At 39.5% G+C, this 17,823-nt stretch overlaps 1 protein-coding gene across 1 annotated transcript; it reads left to right on the top strand.

Annotated features, from left to right (window-relative positions):
• The first annotated feature begins 1,271 nt into the window (after positions 1–1,271).
• On the top strand, positions 1,272–15,946 carry LOC140245336 (uncharacterized). Its single transcript, XM_072324914.1, has 7 exons — positions 1,272–1,373; positions 2,381–2,563; positions 3,118–3,222; positions 5,899–6,375; positions 11,369–11,620; positions 12,960–13,160; positions 13,703–15,946. Exons 2-7 carry the CDS (start codon positions 2,382–2,384, stop codon positions 13,740–13,742), a joined length of 1,257 nt encoding a protein of 418 aa, XP_072181015.1. The 5' UTR covers positions 1,272–1,373; position 2,381; the 3' UTR covers positions 13,743–15,946.
• Positions 15,947–17,823: the final 1,877 nt, after the last annotated feature.

The following is a 17,823-nucleotide window of genomic DNA, read 5'->3' as shown; positions in this document are numbered from 1 at the left end:
GTTTTGACAATATCCAGGAAAAGAAGACAGGTGCAACACGTGTATCATCTAAATAACGCCCCTCTTGAATCTGTTGAATCCGTGAAGTACTTGGGTGTAACCATCACTTCTGATTTGAAGTGGACTCAACACATCAACAATACTGTCAATAAAGCCAATAACGTCCTTGCATTTCTAAGACGCAATCTTCGCATAAAATATTCTGATGTTAAAGCCACAGCTTACAAAACGTTGGTTCGACCAATTGTTGAGTACGCTTCCACAGTTTGGGACCCATCTTCCAAGAACCTAATCCACCAAGTGGAAATGGTCCAGAGAAGAGCTGCGCGATTCACTTTAAATCGCTACCATAACACCTCAAGTGTGACCAAAATGCTACAAGAACTTGATTGAACCACTCTGGAACAACGCAGAAAAAAGAATGAGAGGCTAATTATGATGTACAAAATACACAATAATCTTACTCCTCTTTCACAACACTATACTATATTATTAAACAGGCTACTTCAGACGAGAGCTTCGCAACCACACTCCCATCAGGTAACTCGAGAACTGAATCGCATCGCCATTCGTTCTTTCCAAGAACTGTAAGGAACTGGAATTCCCTGTCGTCAGAAATATTGTTCCAGCGCCATCTGTGGGATCATTTCGAAACCGTCTAACGGTTGATCACAGTTGCTAGTTATTTTCGTCAAATTTTATATGTGCTTGTAAATATCTGTAAATAAATTGTATTATAATGTAAATAGCACAGTCTGCAAGAATCTTCAGTCTATTGAAGGAGGCAGACTTAATCGGAAGAAGAAGAAGAAGAAGCTGCTACATACAGTAACAAAAGATTCAATATTCAACTGCCAAATCATCATACTTTGGTCATGTTTGTAAAGGTTTATATACATGTTTCGCACAAATTGAAGCAAGTGTGTATCCTGAATTCAGAGCATTAAAAAAATACATTCAAAATTAAAGATAAAAGGGAGGTGTTAAACATCACGAAACAGAGAAATCAAGGAGATATAGGGTGTAGACACCGACGGTCAGACTGGCAAAAGATCGCGAAGTACAAAAATATCGCGATCTAAGATCATGACGTTTTGCCAGTGTGGCTGCGCCTTATCCATTCGGCGCACACACAGATATTACGCGCGCGCTTTGACGCTTTGCGTATGTGATCTTGCGCGCATTGGACATTTGTGTTGCTCAACCTCATGCATAATAAAGCGCAATTGCATGGAAATTGCACAAAACTTGTCAGCATTCATGCAGTTACATCTTTCGACAAGGTGGCAAAAACATACGAGGAAAGTAAAAAGGAGGTGAAATTTTGGCACAAGGGTAGATATCGGCGATCTCCTCTTCGTGGACTAGTACAGGTATGTTTGGTTTCATCCTATACCTTTGGGGTTTTTTATGTTCAACTGTTTGTTTTGCTTTGTTACTGGTGTCAATCAAAGCGAAAGACAATTTCGACGGTCAAAACATCAGTGTACTCAAACAACCCAGTGTCTACACAGATGTCTGTATCGCGATAACGGTATCTTTAGATTATTAATAGACTAGATGTGCTAAGTTAACAAGAACCCTATGAATGTAAGCAAGTCGATTTCAATACTGTAACAGATTAGATCTAACGTTACGGGTAACGAATTAGAACTAGAGTCTAGTCTATCTATTTCAACGTCTAATTTCGCATCAGATTTTGACCACACGGACGTTTTGATTTCATCACGTGCCATCATGCATGTCGATAGGGACGGAGAGGAGCTAGAGTGTCTAAACATTAATCCGTCAGGGGACTGTCGATCACGAGGTCCTTGGAGACCTTGGTTCAAGTCCCTCGGCAGCAGACTGCTCTTGGATAGGCAAGGCGTGTAACAAGTTAGGCCCCTAATCTTCATTTCTTCATCCTCCGGAGGGGACTAATATGTAATTTGTCGGTCCCGTGGTTAGGGCCCTACTTGCTTTCTAGCCTCCCTAATTCATTGCTTCCTTTAGCTGCCACTTAAGAGGAAGAAATCAACTCAATCCAGTTTCATTCTTTTCATTCACATAGAGTCTACGGTAGTAATGACAATGATATTCAAAATTGTATTAGTAGGAGTTTGGCAGGTACGAAGTTTGAAAGTGATTGATAACAGTAACAATAAACAGAAGTGAACATCGTGAAAACAGTGATGACACATTTTACCTACTCTGTATTTGGAATGTTGGATACTTTGTGTCGCTTGAAGGTGGTGGTGGTGGCGGTGCTGTTGCTAATTTCTTTTCGTTTGATCATGAACTTTGTCTGAAAGAAAACATAGCCAACCAACGTGACCAAACAAACGAAAGTGTTGTTGTTGTTTTTTTTAATTCTCATTCAATATTGTATCTCACGTAGGATGGCCGAACTCGAAGTGGCCTCGGAAAAAATTCCCAACACTTCAGCAGTCCTCGGTGGCGAGGACGAATCGATGATCGGTGTCGCCTGGATGCCCTCCGTCCCTCTCCCGCTGCTGATGGTCGGGTCTCTCTCCGCCCTGGTTTGCCTCATCCTGCTCCTAAGTTTGCTCCAGTTCATCAGGTTTGTTAAATGTTCTGTTTTCATTATCTAACATGCAGGTCTCTTTGAAGGATCTCCCCATTTTGATAATCTCGCGTTCTCCAGGCTCGTTTCTTTTTCTGTCATTGTCCCTCTTGAAATCATACGCAAACACACTTAAACACGCACACAGGCACTCGAACAATAAAACCAACAACAGCTGCAAGAGTAACAACACACCTTATACACAGAAACGGCCAGGAAGCCGGCAGAAAGGCAAGCAATATTAGAAAAATAAATAAATAAATAAATTGATAAAATACTTATGAAGGACAGAATAGATTTAACATGGAGGGTCAACCAACGATTTTTAAAACTCACATAGACATCATAAAACAAGTACAACGAATTTCCATGGCGTGAGAGAAAATACAATGCAATTAAGATATTATTGTTTATCTATGGGAAATAGAGAGGATGATAGTTATGAAAAGGAATCTCGTAATCATCATAACAGCTTTGCTAAATCATTACAAAATATTTCGATTTGATCCCTCTCTGTTTTGTTGTTTTATTTGCTTTGACTCTAAATTTAGAGAAAAACGGTCAGGTATTCGGCAGGCGATGAGCTTTGATGACGTCACCAGTGTCAATCGTGCTTTAGACTCTTACCAGCCCCGGGAATCGTATTCATCACAGAGGTACGTACGTACTTCTAGCGATCTTTTTTTTTTTTTTTATAGATCTGCGACCCGAACGCTGAGAGGACGCAGCCTCTCTGGTGGGATAATAAAATTAGCTGTCTCGCTCTTGTGCAGAATACTTTTGTTTTTTTTTTCTTTGTTTTGTTTTGTTTGTTTGTTTGTTTGTTTGCTTGTTTTTTTGCCTAATTAGCGTTGTCCTAGCGTTCGCTTAGCAGATCTTAAGTCGCTATCTAAGTACTAGCAAGCTTTACAATACGTAGATCTGCGACGTGAACACTAAGACGACGCAGCCCCCCGGGTTGGACATTGGAAACAGCAGCTGTCTCGCGCATGTGCAAACCACGATATTTTTTTTCCCTAAATAACGTCGTCTTAAAGTGTTCGCGTCGAAGATCTGAAGCTCGTTGTCGATGTTTCTGACGGTGACCAAAAAAATAAAAAAAAAAATAAATAAGAGTAGCCTCCTCTTCAAATATCATTTTCTGGAAGTTTGGCACATGTCTGTTTATCAAAATTTGCAGCTTATTTCCTAATTCTTTCATCTTCTTTATCCTGTCCTTCTTTCTATTCGTCTTCCTCCTTAACCCTCTTTTTTTTTTTAATCATGATCATCTTCTTCTTCCTCTTCTTCTTCTTCTTCTTCTTCTTCTTCTTTCTCCTCTTATTCTTCTTCTTCCAACCATCTTCTCTTTCTTCTTGTCACTTTGATTATTAGAAAAGGCGTAGTAATCGTTCGTTGCTGATAAATCGCTTTTTAGATCAAATATTATATAGAGAAGTTGATACTTGCCTCGTAACAGAGGACAGAAATGACGTTGTTCATGGTAGAAATACTCCTTCGCCCCGTAGTGACACTTACCATTTTACGTCCAAGCGTGTGTGCTGTAAAGGCTTTTAATTTTCCCAGATGAGCAGTATACTCCGTGAGTGCGTTACAATAACAAGTGTCGATGAATTGAGGTAATTAGCAGAAATATTCTTTGCCATCATTATTGCCATGGCGATTGAGACGGGTGCAATAGCGCCCTCTCTGTTGTTACCTAGCAACAAATCATCTGAGCCCTCGGTTGTTTGTTGACATTTCTTTTTCAGTTGCCTATTTCAACGTTGGAGGCAAAGATCAACAGACGGGCTAATGTTCACCAGGCTGAGTTTGTCGATAGGGCGATTAGACGTTGCGTGGATACTTGATAACACAATAATATTATTTGTTATGATGCCGTTCTTTGGAGTGGGAGATTCAGGCATATTATAGTGCTTTCTGGGGCCTGGCCATTCTTGGCCAATGTCAAATGAAGTTTCTGTCTTATATACATAAGAGGTGTTGCGAGGATGTGCCAATCATTGTTGTTGTTGTTGTGTTGTCTGTTAAGGTTGGAACATTTTATGTATCATCCAGCACATTTTCGAATACAGATTTAATAACAAAAACAAAATCAGTCCCTTGAAGCAGTAAGCTCGCACACATCTTCTGACCATTTACCTGCATGTATATATTTTCAGTTTGAGTTTACGTAACAGTGCAATTCTTGCTTTTGTGGTTTTGAAAAAGAAAAAGAAAGACTAAAAGAAGAGAGGAAAAAATGGGACCCGATTAAAAACAATTTGCCCCAGACAACACTGACATAAAATCTGACCATAACAAATCTTACACAAATTAAACATTATTATTAGATATACAAAATAATGTCTCCACGAGGGAGCTCATAATGAATATCTCCACAAAGGATTTTACAATAACTGTGTAATTCTCCTTCATTTGGTCTATATCATCTTCTGTCAATCAGATGATTCATGCATAAATTAACTTGTGTAACATAATAATCAATAATAATAATAATAATAATAATAATAATAATAATAATAATAATAATAATAATAATAATAATAATAAAATAATTATTTTAATTGCGCTAAATCCACTCTAGAGAGTGTTCAAAGTGCATACATACATGTACTATTTTTCCCCGGTGACTGGATATCTTTATTTCTCGCCGGCACTAACAGTGCTCACTCTCTACTCCCTGGGGAGCATTCCAGCGAGCCGCCATTTTACATGCGCGCACATGCTGATCAACCAACATTAACATTCTCATCCTACTGGGTACCCATTTTATATTCCTGAATGGAGAGCAGCAATATAGATAAAGTGCCTTACCGAAGGGCAAACGTGTATGGCTTTGTGGGGCTCGAACCCACAAACCTAAAAAATCACGCTCATGCGATTCTGAAACGTGCGCTCTTATCTACTCGGCCACAACACCTGCACAGGCTTACAAATCATAAGCATAGCCTTCGCAAAGAATGCGTAATCCAAGAAAATCATCACAAATATGTAAAGCATGATTTGATTGAGCAGTGAGTGAGTCAGTGAGGCTACAGTTGTCGTGAGTATCAATCGCTCAAGAGCTGTATCAGAGCTATCGGTACAAATCAAGATTTACGGACGACAATGTTATCAATCACGAGTTCAAGAGGGATACGTGAAATAAAGACACAGCGATGGTAATAAAAGATAGAGAAAAAAAAAACAGAAGTAGAGTACGATTTTTTATTTATTTTTTTTTTATTTTTTATTTTTTTTTTACTGCAGCGCGTGTGTAATAGCATGTGCATTTTAGATTTCATAGTAATCCATATTGACACCGCATTTTCCTCTTGGTTTGCACACAGCGAGTACCTCACTATCGATCCACTCAATCCACATATCGATCCCAAGTCGCGTCGTCTGCCAAGTTCTGCGCATATCAGAGGGAGCGAGCATCAAAAGCCTACCACTGCAGACCAGCGCGCCATCTACGGTAGATATATTTCTCGTCAGTCCCCTCCCGAGGCGCCACCTCCACCACCACGTCCACCACCACACCCAACAACGATGGGCTCGGCCGCCATCAAACCATGGAAGCGAGAGAAGGCACCAGACGTGAAGTACTCTGCCGATCTCCCGCCGCCCTCTCCATCAAGGAGTATACCTGGTGTTGTAAACGAGCCGGGGTCACCGTCTAAATCTAGGAGAAAGTTCCGTTCGCCGCCTGATATTTCTGCCAGACCGTCGACGAGCGCCCCCATAGTTCTCAAGGGGCTATGGGCAAAGGTCGAGCGCCTCTTGCGGCTTGGGTTTGCCGCAGATGCCAGAACCTGCCGCATCGAGTGAGTCACATGTCTGTGAATGGGCAGGGACTGTGTCGTGTATACGCGAGTCACTTTCAATCTCCCATGTTTTTGTTTGTTTGATATTATTTGAATAGGGTTAAACAGCGTTTCTTCTTTTATTTGTTTTCAGTGACAACATTCTGAACATTAACAATAACAAAAACAACAACAATGACATGATACTAATAAAGATGACGATAATGATTAAAGTAACAAAAATCATAATAATTATTCATAATAATGCTTACATGATAATCAGTACCATCATCAAATCATCATCATAATCAGTGATCATCGTAGAATGCTTTATGAATACACTACTAGTAATAATGATCCGGTTAGCCTGTGTTTTATTCTTCTCATGCCGAGTCTTTCTGTATGAAACGAAATCGTTTAGATGTTGTAGAAGTCTCCAGGGGTGCATGGCGTTTATTGAAATGGTATATTGTCGATTGCTTAAAGGGGCCCTGAAATCCAAATGCATGTCGATTAGTGTTGATTTATGATACCCTCAACATCACTTTTGCTGTAAAACATATATCTAGAAACATTCCATGTATTTTTAACGATTTTTTCTTCTATTTTTCTTCAGATTACTTGGGAACGCCCACAAAAAATCCTTCCAAACCAATCAATATTAATATTCTTGAGATGACCTCATCTGTCAATCATTGCTAAAGTACTGAAATGTTTAGCAAAAGACATTGGAATGTACCTTCCTCTCGACTCAGCATAACTTGCATGTTTCTGTCATATTTATGGGACTAACAAAAGAAATGGCGAGGGAACATGCAAGTTATGCTGAGTCGAGGGGAAGGTGCATTCCAATGTCTTTTGTTAAACATCAGTTTTTTAGTACTTAAGCAATGATTGACACATGAGGTCATCTCAAGAATATTAATATTGATTGGTTTGGAAGGATTTTTTTTTTTTTGTGGGCGTTCCCAAGTAATATGGAGAAAAATAGAAGAAAAAATCGTTAAAAATATATGGAATGTTTCTAGATATTCCTTTCACCGCAAAAGTGATGTTGACGGTATCATAAATCAACACAAATCAACGTGCATTTGGATTTCAGGGCTCCTGTAAGTACAAATTATTCAGACGTTTTCTCGTTAAAACTTGCATCAGTTAATCGTAAGTTATGAAGACTACTGGTATGTAACTTGTATAGATAATGCACAAGTCGAGAAAGCATAATCTATATGTTCAAGCTTCAGTATATAATGTCATCAGATGTACTATCCACCACAAGCAACAAACTATAAAGCATGCTGTTGCGGAACAACAAGAACAAAATAAAGTGACCCCCCCCCCCCCTCCGATGCATTTCAAGCAATAGCATCACATTTGTACTAGAGCTTCATAATCCTGAAAGCAAGAAACTGTAGGCCCTACTGTAGAGTTTAATTGCAAACCAGATTTATCTATTGTTAGTTATTCAAAATAGGCTCTATTTGAGTTTAAAGCTACTAAAAAAACAAAGGAAAAGATTAGAATGTTTGTAGAATATTTGGTGATAATCTTTTGCAATACATCTTGTTACGTAACAATCCTTTTAGAAAGATTATCATTGGAAAGATGTTATTTTGCTCCATGTGATGATGACTTTATTTCAATGTGATGTGAAAATGGCGTTTATCTGTTTAAATGCATTCAAACTTGTCATTTCAACGCGTTATTAGCATGCTCTGCATTGGGAGCTTTAGATAAATAGCATGTTCTGAGCATGCGCAAAATCGCGCGTTAAGTCGATCTATTCATAGCTTGCGTCGTCCGAGTTTTTCACTACGCGTTCTGAGCTATGTAACGTCCGCTCAATTCACGACGTAGAGAGCTACTTCATTCAGCGATCATATGGGGGCGCCATTTTATTTTTCATACGTTGCGTCCCAGCGCAATCTCAAGCCCCAGTCACATAATGCTCTGCGTCCGGCGTTACGTCCAAAAAAGGTCATTTTTCTGCGGACTCCCGCGGATCCTTTGCCGTCACTAAAAAATTTATTCAAAACATACCGGGGAAAATACGTGCGATACGGACAAATACGACCAGATGCGAATACTTGCGTCCACTTGCGGATATTCTTACGAATTGGCACAAAATAGTTCTGAACACTTGCGGAGAGCTGTGGATATTTTTGGATAGTTACGGATAGTTACAGATTGTTATAAATAATTATGGACAGTATTGTTTTCTGTGACGATCCCTGCTAAGTCAGTGTATTATGACAGCAAGGTTATCACATATTGGACTGTCTTACATTGTACACTGGCATGACTGGGGAAAACCGAAATTGAATTACGTACAAGTTGTGAAAAATTCGTAATCCTTTAATTTGCTGTACAGTGATAAAAGATATATGAAATGTTGAATTTGAGGTTTGAATTTTATTTGTGCAACTCAAATATGAATAAACTTCATAAATGTAAAAAATACATAACATAATTATACCACAAATATATACAATAATATAGATCGATAAGTTAAACATCAGAGTAAGAAAATTATTACTCACAGTCATGGAATAGACAAACTGTGGTTACGTTGTCGTTGTGCAGCGATATTCATGACTTATTGGGTTATGTTAAGGAGATTTTTATAATAAAACAATGCTTATTAAATTTCCAGAGAAAAAAAGACATCAAGACTTCAAACACCCCTCCCACACCCAAGTACAATATATATACAAAAAATGTAATACATATTCCATGGAGCGTAAAATGGGTAAGACTATAGAGAAAATTTGTTCTCAGTTTTCAAGTTGATTTATGTCACTTCCAACTAACAAAATAATTAGAAATACAATGAAACACTCGAATACACAGATGTCAGGAAATCAGTACCACAATGCGATGAACAGAATAACATCGTAAAAGAGATACATGCAGGTAAATTATCAACAGAGATACAAATAACTGTTACGTCACTGTTGTGAATGCATAAACAATATTGCTGGAAATGGAGGAGACTGCTAAAAAGCAGGGCTTGTAGAATGCAGTCCCCTCATACAAAAAAAAAAAAAACCCACATATATATAATTGCAAAAAACAGCAACAACAACAAGAATTTCCCTAAACGGTAGTAAAAAAAAAAGACAGACAGAGTAATACACACATACAATACATGCACACATACCAACGCACATTAACAAACACAAAGCGGCTCTTTTATAAGGAAAGATTGATGAGAGGATAGAAAGATAGTAAGGAAGGTAGGAAGTCCGAGGTGGAAAGGGCGGAGGAGAGGGAAATGGTGGGTCATAACCAGGGCACTGGAGGCACAGAAGCACGGGCTCGCTGATAAACAAAAGAGTTGTGAGGTAACCGACGCAACAACGATTTTGAAAATCAAAAGTAAAAAAAAAAAGAATTAATTATTTTTCTGCATACGAAGTCTTCAAATAATTCTTTAACTTTAAAGAAAATGTATTAAAACTTAAAGCTTCTTTTATATTATTGTCAAGAGAATTCTAGAATTTTGGTCCAGAAAATGAGAATAAAGATTTTGCAAAAACCGTCCTAGTCAAAGGCAAATGATATTCATGGGATTGACGGGTTGGATATGCATGAACAGTTTCATTCTTTAAGAACATGGAATCAATCACAAGGGGGAGAGAATGGTTAGTGAGTTTGTGCATGAATTGTCCTAATTGCAAACGATTAAGGTCAAAAATTTTCAAAATATTATTTTCGTGAAGTAAATTATTAGTATGACTTCTCCACGATTCGTGAAAAAATGATACGAAGAGCTTTTTTCTGTAATAGTGATATTTCTCGGTAAATTTTCCGGCGAATTACTGAACAGCACGCATTTTGTTTTCATTTTTTTTTTTTTTTGCAAATTTATTGACAGTTTGTTCGCTCTTATCTAATGGAGTAACTTCGTTAATTCACCGTTTAAAGTATCAATAATCGATCAGAATCAGAATCAGATAAAACACAGTATTATCATCCGCAAACAATATGAAAGAGAGGATGTTTGAAGAATTTGACGTATCATTGACATATAGAATTTTGACATGGACATAGAGAATTTTATATAGTTATCGCTGTCACACACCTTTCCCGGCCAGAAAAGTGAATGAAATGCTGTCATCCCATCCCTTACCCAAAATATTGCCTTTTCGTAAACAATATACATTCATAGAGTGCAAGAAAAAAAAAATTAGAACAAAGGGTCAACCGATGTCATGAGTATATGGGTGCCACCTAAAATGACCATTTTGTGGGAGAAATGTCATAATTTGACCATGCGGTTCTGCCTCTCCACTGCTCCGACTGTGTTGTAGCATTCCTTCAGGTAAATGCGCTGCAGCTTGGCAACACGAGTTATGTGGCTTCCCACGAGTCTCTGTGTTCCCATGCCAGTGGAAAACGGAAGGACGTAATCGTCCGCAGCATCCGTAGCTGTCCTCAAATATCCGTAAGCGGACTAAAGTGTTGAGATACGTTAACTTGCGGTTACTTTCGGATACTTCCGGTGGACGTAAACGAACGCAAACGGACGGGAGGTGAAATTTCTTGCGGATGGTCTGCGTCCAGGCTACGGATAGTTACGTTCAGTTACGGAAAATTACGTTTGGTTGCGGTTACTTGCGTAAGTCTGCATCCGTAGAATCCCTCTGCGAAATTTTGAACATTTCAAAATTTCGCAGGCTTGGCGCCGTCATTGTGCGTTTCTTTACGGATGAGTTACGGACAGATACGTCTACATACGTCCCTGCGGATGCCTGCGTCCACGCTGCGTCCCTCTGCGTTCACTCATTCGTATCTATCCGCGGCGGACGTAACCCATCGCAAAGCACTGTGTGACTGGGGCATTAAGCTGCTTTTCAGCACGACGCAGGGAGAGAGGAGAACGTCCAGCTCAAGCGTCATTTCAAGCGTCCGCGCTGCAAATCTAAAGCTCCCTAATAAGAGTTTATGAATACTGAATTCAGTGTAACGTTATATTCTGTGATGTGCAACGGGTCTCATGTGCTATTAACAGTCCAGCCCTGCATAACAACAACTCTGCACTGCGACCAAGCTCATCCGACTCCGCCGTTCTTCTCGCCAAACTACCGCCGGGCATTCCCGTGGATTGTGACCCCAGTTCGGTGGACAGTTTTGGCGTTCAAACCCAGAGCACGACAACTCAAACGGATACGCCCTCTTCGGTGTCTGCGAGAAAAATAACATGCCACCTCTGCCGTGAGAGGCGGGCTTCCATGAACAGAAAATGTTCGCCTCTGCGTAGCAGGTACATGATGTTTAACTTCTTGTTAGGATGATGAAATTTTCAAGCTGGATGCTGTAGCTTATTTAATGCTCTATCAGTTATGTAATAATACAATTTTGATTGAATGAAAGCATGACCTCGTAAAAATGGATTGAAAGTAATCTTGTCGAATTTGTCCAGTTTACGTGTTATCTCTATGGGAGTGCAGTTTTTCTGGAAATGAAAATTGACATGACTATTTCTATCGAGCACTAGCTCACTTATGCTTCGGTGAATTTCTCCCAGATTTTAATATGTTGTAGCTGAGACTTTGGGCTATCATGGATGTGCCCTTCGTTTTTTCATACCATGTCGGGATCACGTCAAAAAACTTGGTTGAAATTAAAGCTTATCTTCGATGTATTGAAATATTTCTTTCTTTCTGCAACTTTCATTGCAATAACTCAAGAAAAACATACCCTATCAACACCATATTTTGCACATGTTTAGTTCATGTCACGTACATTTTTTCATAAAATAACAACTACCTGATCAGACGCCATCTTAGGTATGTAAATTAGGGTCAAAGGTCACAAATGTTTCATCCTGTACCTTGGTGAATACCTGCCCTATCTTTCCTATATTTTGCACACGTAAAGACCATGTTACAAGGATCATTTCACAAAATAACCACTTTTTGCTCAGATGCCATCTTCTCTGTGCAAAGTGGGGTCAAAGGTCATATGTACTTCTCTCTTTATCTTCATTATGACGTGTTATCTCTATGGGAGGGAATTTGTCTAGATGTGAAAATTGACATGATTGTCAATTATGTTTATGTACGCAATATTTTAGATACGAACTCTATAGATCCCTTTCTAATAATTCAGACCCCCCCCCCCTCCCTTCCCCCCCCCCCCCATACACACACACACACACATTCTCGTCTTGGTCCTGGAATTATTACTCACGAATAATACAGTTGAAAATCTATTCAACATTCGCATTACACTATCTTGGTAGATGAAAACCTAATTTTCCTTGTCTTGCAGTTTATAAAGAAATTTCCTAAGTAACAACTATCTCTCAATACACAGCAAATGTTTAGATTCTACCCCCAACCCCCTAAAAAAGACGGTCCTTTTCTTTTCAATTTCGCACACCTTTGCAATGTATATCGTTGTTGCAGATCTTCAGTGTATAATAGATAAAACAAAATGAACTTACGTAAATTTCGTTCAACTACTGTAACAATCCTTGCAATCTCCATCTCCATCTCTCACTCCCTATCCATCTATCTATCCATCTATCTATCTATCTATCTATCTATCTATCTATCTATCTATCTATCTATCTCCATTTCCTTTTTTTCATTGTGCAGTTCTTTGTCACTACTGAAGAAATTATATCTCAAAGATTTGACATCTCCTGATGCCGACTCACGGACCCAGTCGAACAAAGCCAAAGCAGGCCCAGGGCGCCCTCGTTTGTCGATAGATGACGATGACGTAGAAAAGAAGCTGTGTCTTTCCGTTGACGAAAGAATCAGGCGATATCGACTCTGCTATTCTTCGAGTTCGAGGCGAGTTGTCGATTACCGTCTTTCGTAGGACACATTTTGTGAGCGCTCCGTTTGTAAAGGCCACAGTGTCAGTAACGTTATAAAGGCTGGCTGAGAACTTCGGATCCTTTCCTTTACGAATACGAGTCATCAAAACCATACAGGGGATTAGACTAGTACCAGTCATCACATAATTACAGCCACCAAGTTAGGTAACAAAAATGCAGAAATGTATGAATATTTACACCTAACCCGTATAAAGTGATCACTACCACGAGGAAGGCAAAAGGGGCACTATCGGTTGATTCTCGTTCTGTTGTTTGCTTCTTTTCTTCCATGTTTGAATGTTTAGTTTTTTTCTTTGGGGAATGACAATGTTTACTGTCATTACCCGCGGCTAATCCTATTAGATCAAGAAGATTTATTCTACTAATCCGACTGGTATATAAAGAAATACTATTTTAATCTTATTTGCTGGATCGCACAATAAAATATTCTCCTTTTCCTCAATTTCGGTCGCTTAAAGTCATTTTTTCCCATTTCTTTTCTTCCTTTAATTACAGTGATGAAGATGAGGATAGTGATTGCAAGAATATGGAGTGATAACATCTACTACTCGCTGATATTCCGCGTTGACATCAGGTTCAACCAAAGTAGGCAGGAATGGAAAAGGCTATCCCGCACAGTAACATCGAATATCTAACAAATACACCCTCTTCTCTTACTTGGCACTTGGGGATTTGATCAGCATCACTCTCCATTGGTGTGAACACATCTTTCTTTTTCTATCCTCTTTCTCTCTATCCCGATCCATCTACGTGGTGACGTTCATCTTATCCTGTGTGATAATCAGAGGATTAAGGGATGTTAACTACGAAAGGCTCCCTCCCCTTTACTTGTTCTGCACACCGACTGTCAATCTGGTATCTATCACACGTATGCTTAACATCGTCTTGTGTACATAGGTATATGAAACCATCCTCCCCCTCCTATCCCCCACCTATCCCCGCCTCCGTTGCCAAAGTATTGTTTAAGTGTAACACTGACATTAGCACTGTCCTTCAGAAAACGCATCGAACGATAAGACGATTAAGATTGTTTCAAGAGATGTGTAGGCCCTATTTATATAGATTCATCATGTTCATGCCTCTCAGTGCATTTTTGCTCCGTCATGAAGATTCAGTGTTTCAAGAATGTGACGTCGTTAAAATTTCCATCTTCCTTTACAGGTATTAGCTGTGGTGATCAATTTTAACATTTTGCACATAAAGATGGCCTCTACTCTACGGGTGCAAATAATCCAATCTTAAATACAGATTGCTTGAGAGAGGGCGTCGTGGCCCCACCAAAACTGACAACTTGAGCAAGATTGACTTCGACAGTGTTCGACCACAGAAATGAATCTCTTGCGTGACTCCGACGAGAAATAGATAATGACGAACTTCGCACAAGGGCGTTCCATTTTGTCAAATCTCGTGATACCACGGACTTTGGTCACGGTACTTGTGATAATGAATAATGACGGTGGCCCTAAATCGCCGACAACCAATTAAGTCAACCCCATAATTTTTCTGTCAACGGTAAGAGTTATCGCGTGTTTATTCTTTGTGATTGATTCGCGTCAAACATCATCGCACCCCTGGATTGTGGAAGGTCAATACTTTAATCAGGGTTCGACATTCTAGCGTAACGGTTGGCCCAGGGCCCAGGGCCACAACAATTCGTGTCGCGACACGTGCTACTAATCTTGCAAAAAGCATATTTTTTTATTATTATTTTTTTTTGGGGGGGTGGCCCGATCGGGCAACTAAAATCAAATCAGACTACCCTTCCCCTTTCATTTCGAGTTGTTGTTGTTGTTGTTGTTGTTGTTGTTGGTGGTGGTTTTTTTTTTTCCGGTCTACAACGTTTTAAACATAATGAATTTAATGGCCTTAACATGTTATCAGAGAGAAAAAAAAAACAAGTTAATGTCGAATCCAGATTAAATCATGTTTACGTGTGATTTTACCACTCACATAATAATTTGTGCATACTTAAAGGGGATGGCTAGTAACCGATCAGTGGGAATGCTGGGGGATGATCGTTCCAATCCTTGTGGGATTCATTTAAGAGTACATTATATATCTATTGTTGTGTGAAAATTATTTGCTTCAGAACGGTCTCATATTCAAGTGATGTGCAGGTTAATGCCCCGTCACTGACCAGGGACGCTTACCTGGAAACATTAAACTGCACAGTACTTGAATATGAGACCATTCTGAAGCAAATTATTTTCACACAAGAATAGATATATGATGTACTCTTAATTGAATCCCACAAGGATTGGAACAATCATCCCTCAGCATTCCCACTGATTCCCACTGATCAGTTACTAGCCATCCCCTTTAAAACGACAACAGCAACAACAGAATCATGACGAGGAATTTCGATATGAAGCTAGAACGCGCTCAATGTCATTCCACTTATGTTGTTTACCCACTTATGTTCCCGCAAACAATAAATAAAGAAATAATAGTTTGATTGTAGTCACGCATCATCGTTCTGTTCACTTAATTGCCTTCCTTCCACCATTCTCAAATGATTGGTAGCGCATAAACTTGCATTTCTAGAACGGATGGTTGATGTTGATAAACACCACCTGTGGTGTAAGAGCGTTGACTTGACTCTCTGAAGTACGTTCAAGGTATTCAATCAAATCTATGCGAAAATTGATATCTTTTCATGCATGCTAGCAAAGTTCACAGTGCTGTGTGTGGGCTCTTTTGTATGACCTCAATTAAAGTGACCCCTCCAGATTCTACAAACATTCAGTCACAAAAGTCATAAGGATGATATTTCCGCGATTGTGTGTTATACTCTGTTGTTATGATGATGTCGTATACCTTCAGATTTTGTTTAAATGATTAGTTCTGCTTACATGTTGGTACGTGCATACACCGACTGTATTGGGCAGGTTCTCACTTTAAAATCAAAAAGCTTATACACGCGCACACAAGAACACACGCAAAATGCATCCAGATACACACACACAAACACACACACACACACACACACACACACACACACACACGCACACACACACACACACACACACACACATATACACACACACACAAACACACACGGATACTGTATACTAACAATAGTTAAACATGACTGTCACGAAGTGAAGAAATTTCTCGTCTTTAGATTTCTGGCTGGAGAACAGCAACATTAAAAACACAAACAAAATGATAAACAAGACCTCTTGAAGATGGTTGATGTTAGTAGGTCTATTGAATGATATGTGGCCAAGCGTTTCGTTTTTCTCTTTCGCTTGAACATTGTGTGTGTGTGTATGTGTAGTGCTCGTATGTATGGGTGTGTATTTCTGTGTGTCTTTTTGCTTTCGCTATTTATTGTTATTAGTATCTTTCCTTTTATTGTTTTCCTTTGTGTTTTTTTTTTTAGTTTCAATCTGTATATCTTTTTATTTCTTGCTTTTGATACCTTTGCCACTGTTTGTGAAAGTCCGTCTTGAAAGACGCAAACCAGTACGTCGTGCACAGGTTGTTTCGACCAACGAAAATTCTGTTCTGCGTGGAAAGATAGCAGAGGAATGATTCCGCATGAACATACGGAAAGATCCGAGACGTTGTTTAACATGGTATATCTCTTTGTAAACACGTATATCTCTCAGAGTCATCAATCGCGAATTTTTGTCGGCCCACGAACGCCAAACAATGGAGAGGGTATCAGGAATCCTGTACATGAGCCATGTTTGCCGTCGGGATTTCCGAGAGCAGATCGAGGCTATTGCAATTGTTAAATGTCCTGTTTCATTTTATTTGCCACACTGCTTCATAATTACAGCGGTGCAAGAAACAGGTACACCGTGGAACCCACACAATATGTGTTCTTTTTTTAACCCAATTACCATACATAAAGTCCTCTTTCAGCACAGGACTATATTATCAAACAGGCTACTCAGTTAACGAGAGCCTCGCAACCACACTCCTATCAGGTACCATATTCGAGAACTGAATCGCATCGCCATTCGTTCTTCCCAAGTACTGTAAGGAACTGCAGGGGCCGTATTCTGAGAGCTAATTAAGTGTCTGATTAGCACTAAATTACCGAATTGGTATTCTGAGAGCATGATTAAGTAGGGGGTTTATTAACTACCATGACAATAAGCGTTTTGGCGGGAAGGACCTACGCGTTTGCGCGTATCAATGCGCGTGCACATCTGAGAGGACTTAATCACAGAGTTAATTACGAATCGGTATTCTGAGGGTGTAATTAAGTATGAAAGTTAATGGAAAACTTAATGATACCAAAGAGTGTCATTAACTACTCCGATATCACGCATTACATCGTGTTTTCTCTGCCACAACGATGCTTACCGTCTTCGATAACCGAGGAGCGGTTGAATCTTGTTATCATGGTATCCGTAGAATTCAGAGAAAAAAGAAATATAGCCGATCTTCGAGGAATTTTGTCATTTTATGTGAGCAAAGAGGTTGAGATCTTCGCGTGCGTAGGTGAGGGGTTGTAATCAAATACCGGAGTGTGCGCACGGAGCTCTTGGGTGTAATTACAGGGGGCGTGCAGGAGCGCGCATCGAGGGCATATTTGCGCGTGTAGTCATCATTTTGGCTTCTAACAACGCGTCTGATTGGATGGAATAACAATTAGATGG

Source organism: Diadema setosum, chromosome 22 (genome assembly GCF_964275005.1).
Source record: "Diadema setosum chromosome 22, eeDiaSeto1, whole genome shotgun sequence".
Lineage (NCBI taxonomy): Eukaryota > Metazoa > Echinodermata > Echinoidea > Diadematoida > Diadematidae > Diadema > Diadema setosum.
This window is presented reverse-complemented; position numbering and strand designations above follow the sequence as displayed.

What these genes read in the sequence shown, in the direction of transcription:
- LOC140245336 (XM_072324914.1), top strand. Translation starts at nt 2,382, where the DNA reads ATGGCCGAACTCGAAGTGGCCTCGGAAAAAATTCCCAACACTTCAGCA. An exon ending in GAATCGTATTCATCACAGAG is followed by an intron (nt 3,223 to 5,898) that starts GTACGTACGTAC and finishes GTTTGCACACAG; the next exon opens with CGAGTACCTCACTATCGATC. An exon ending in TGTTCGCCTCTGCGTAGCAG is followed by an intron (nt 11,621 to 12,959) that starts GTACATGATGTT and finishes TTCATTGTGCAG; the next exon opens with TTCTTTGTCACTACTGAAGA.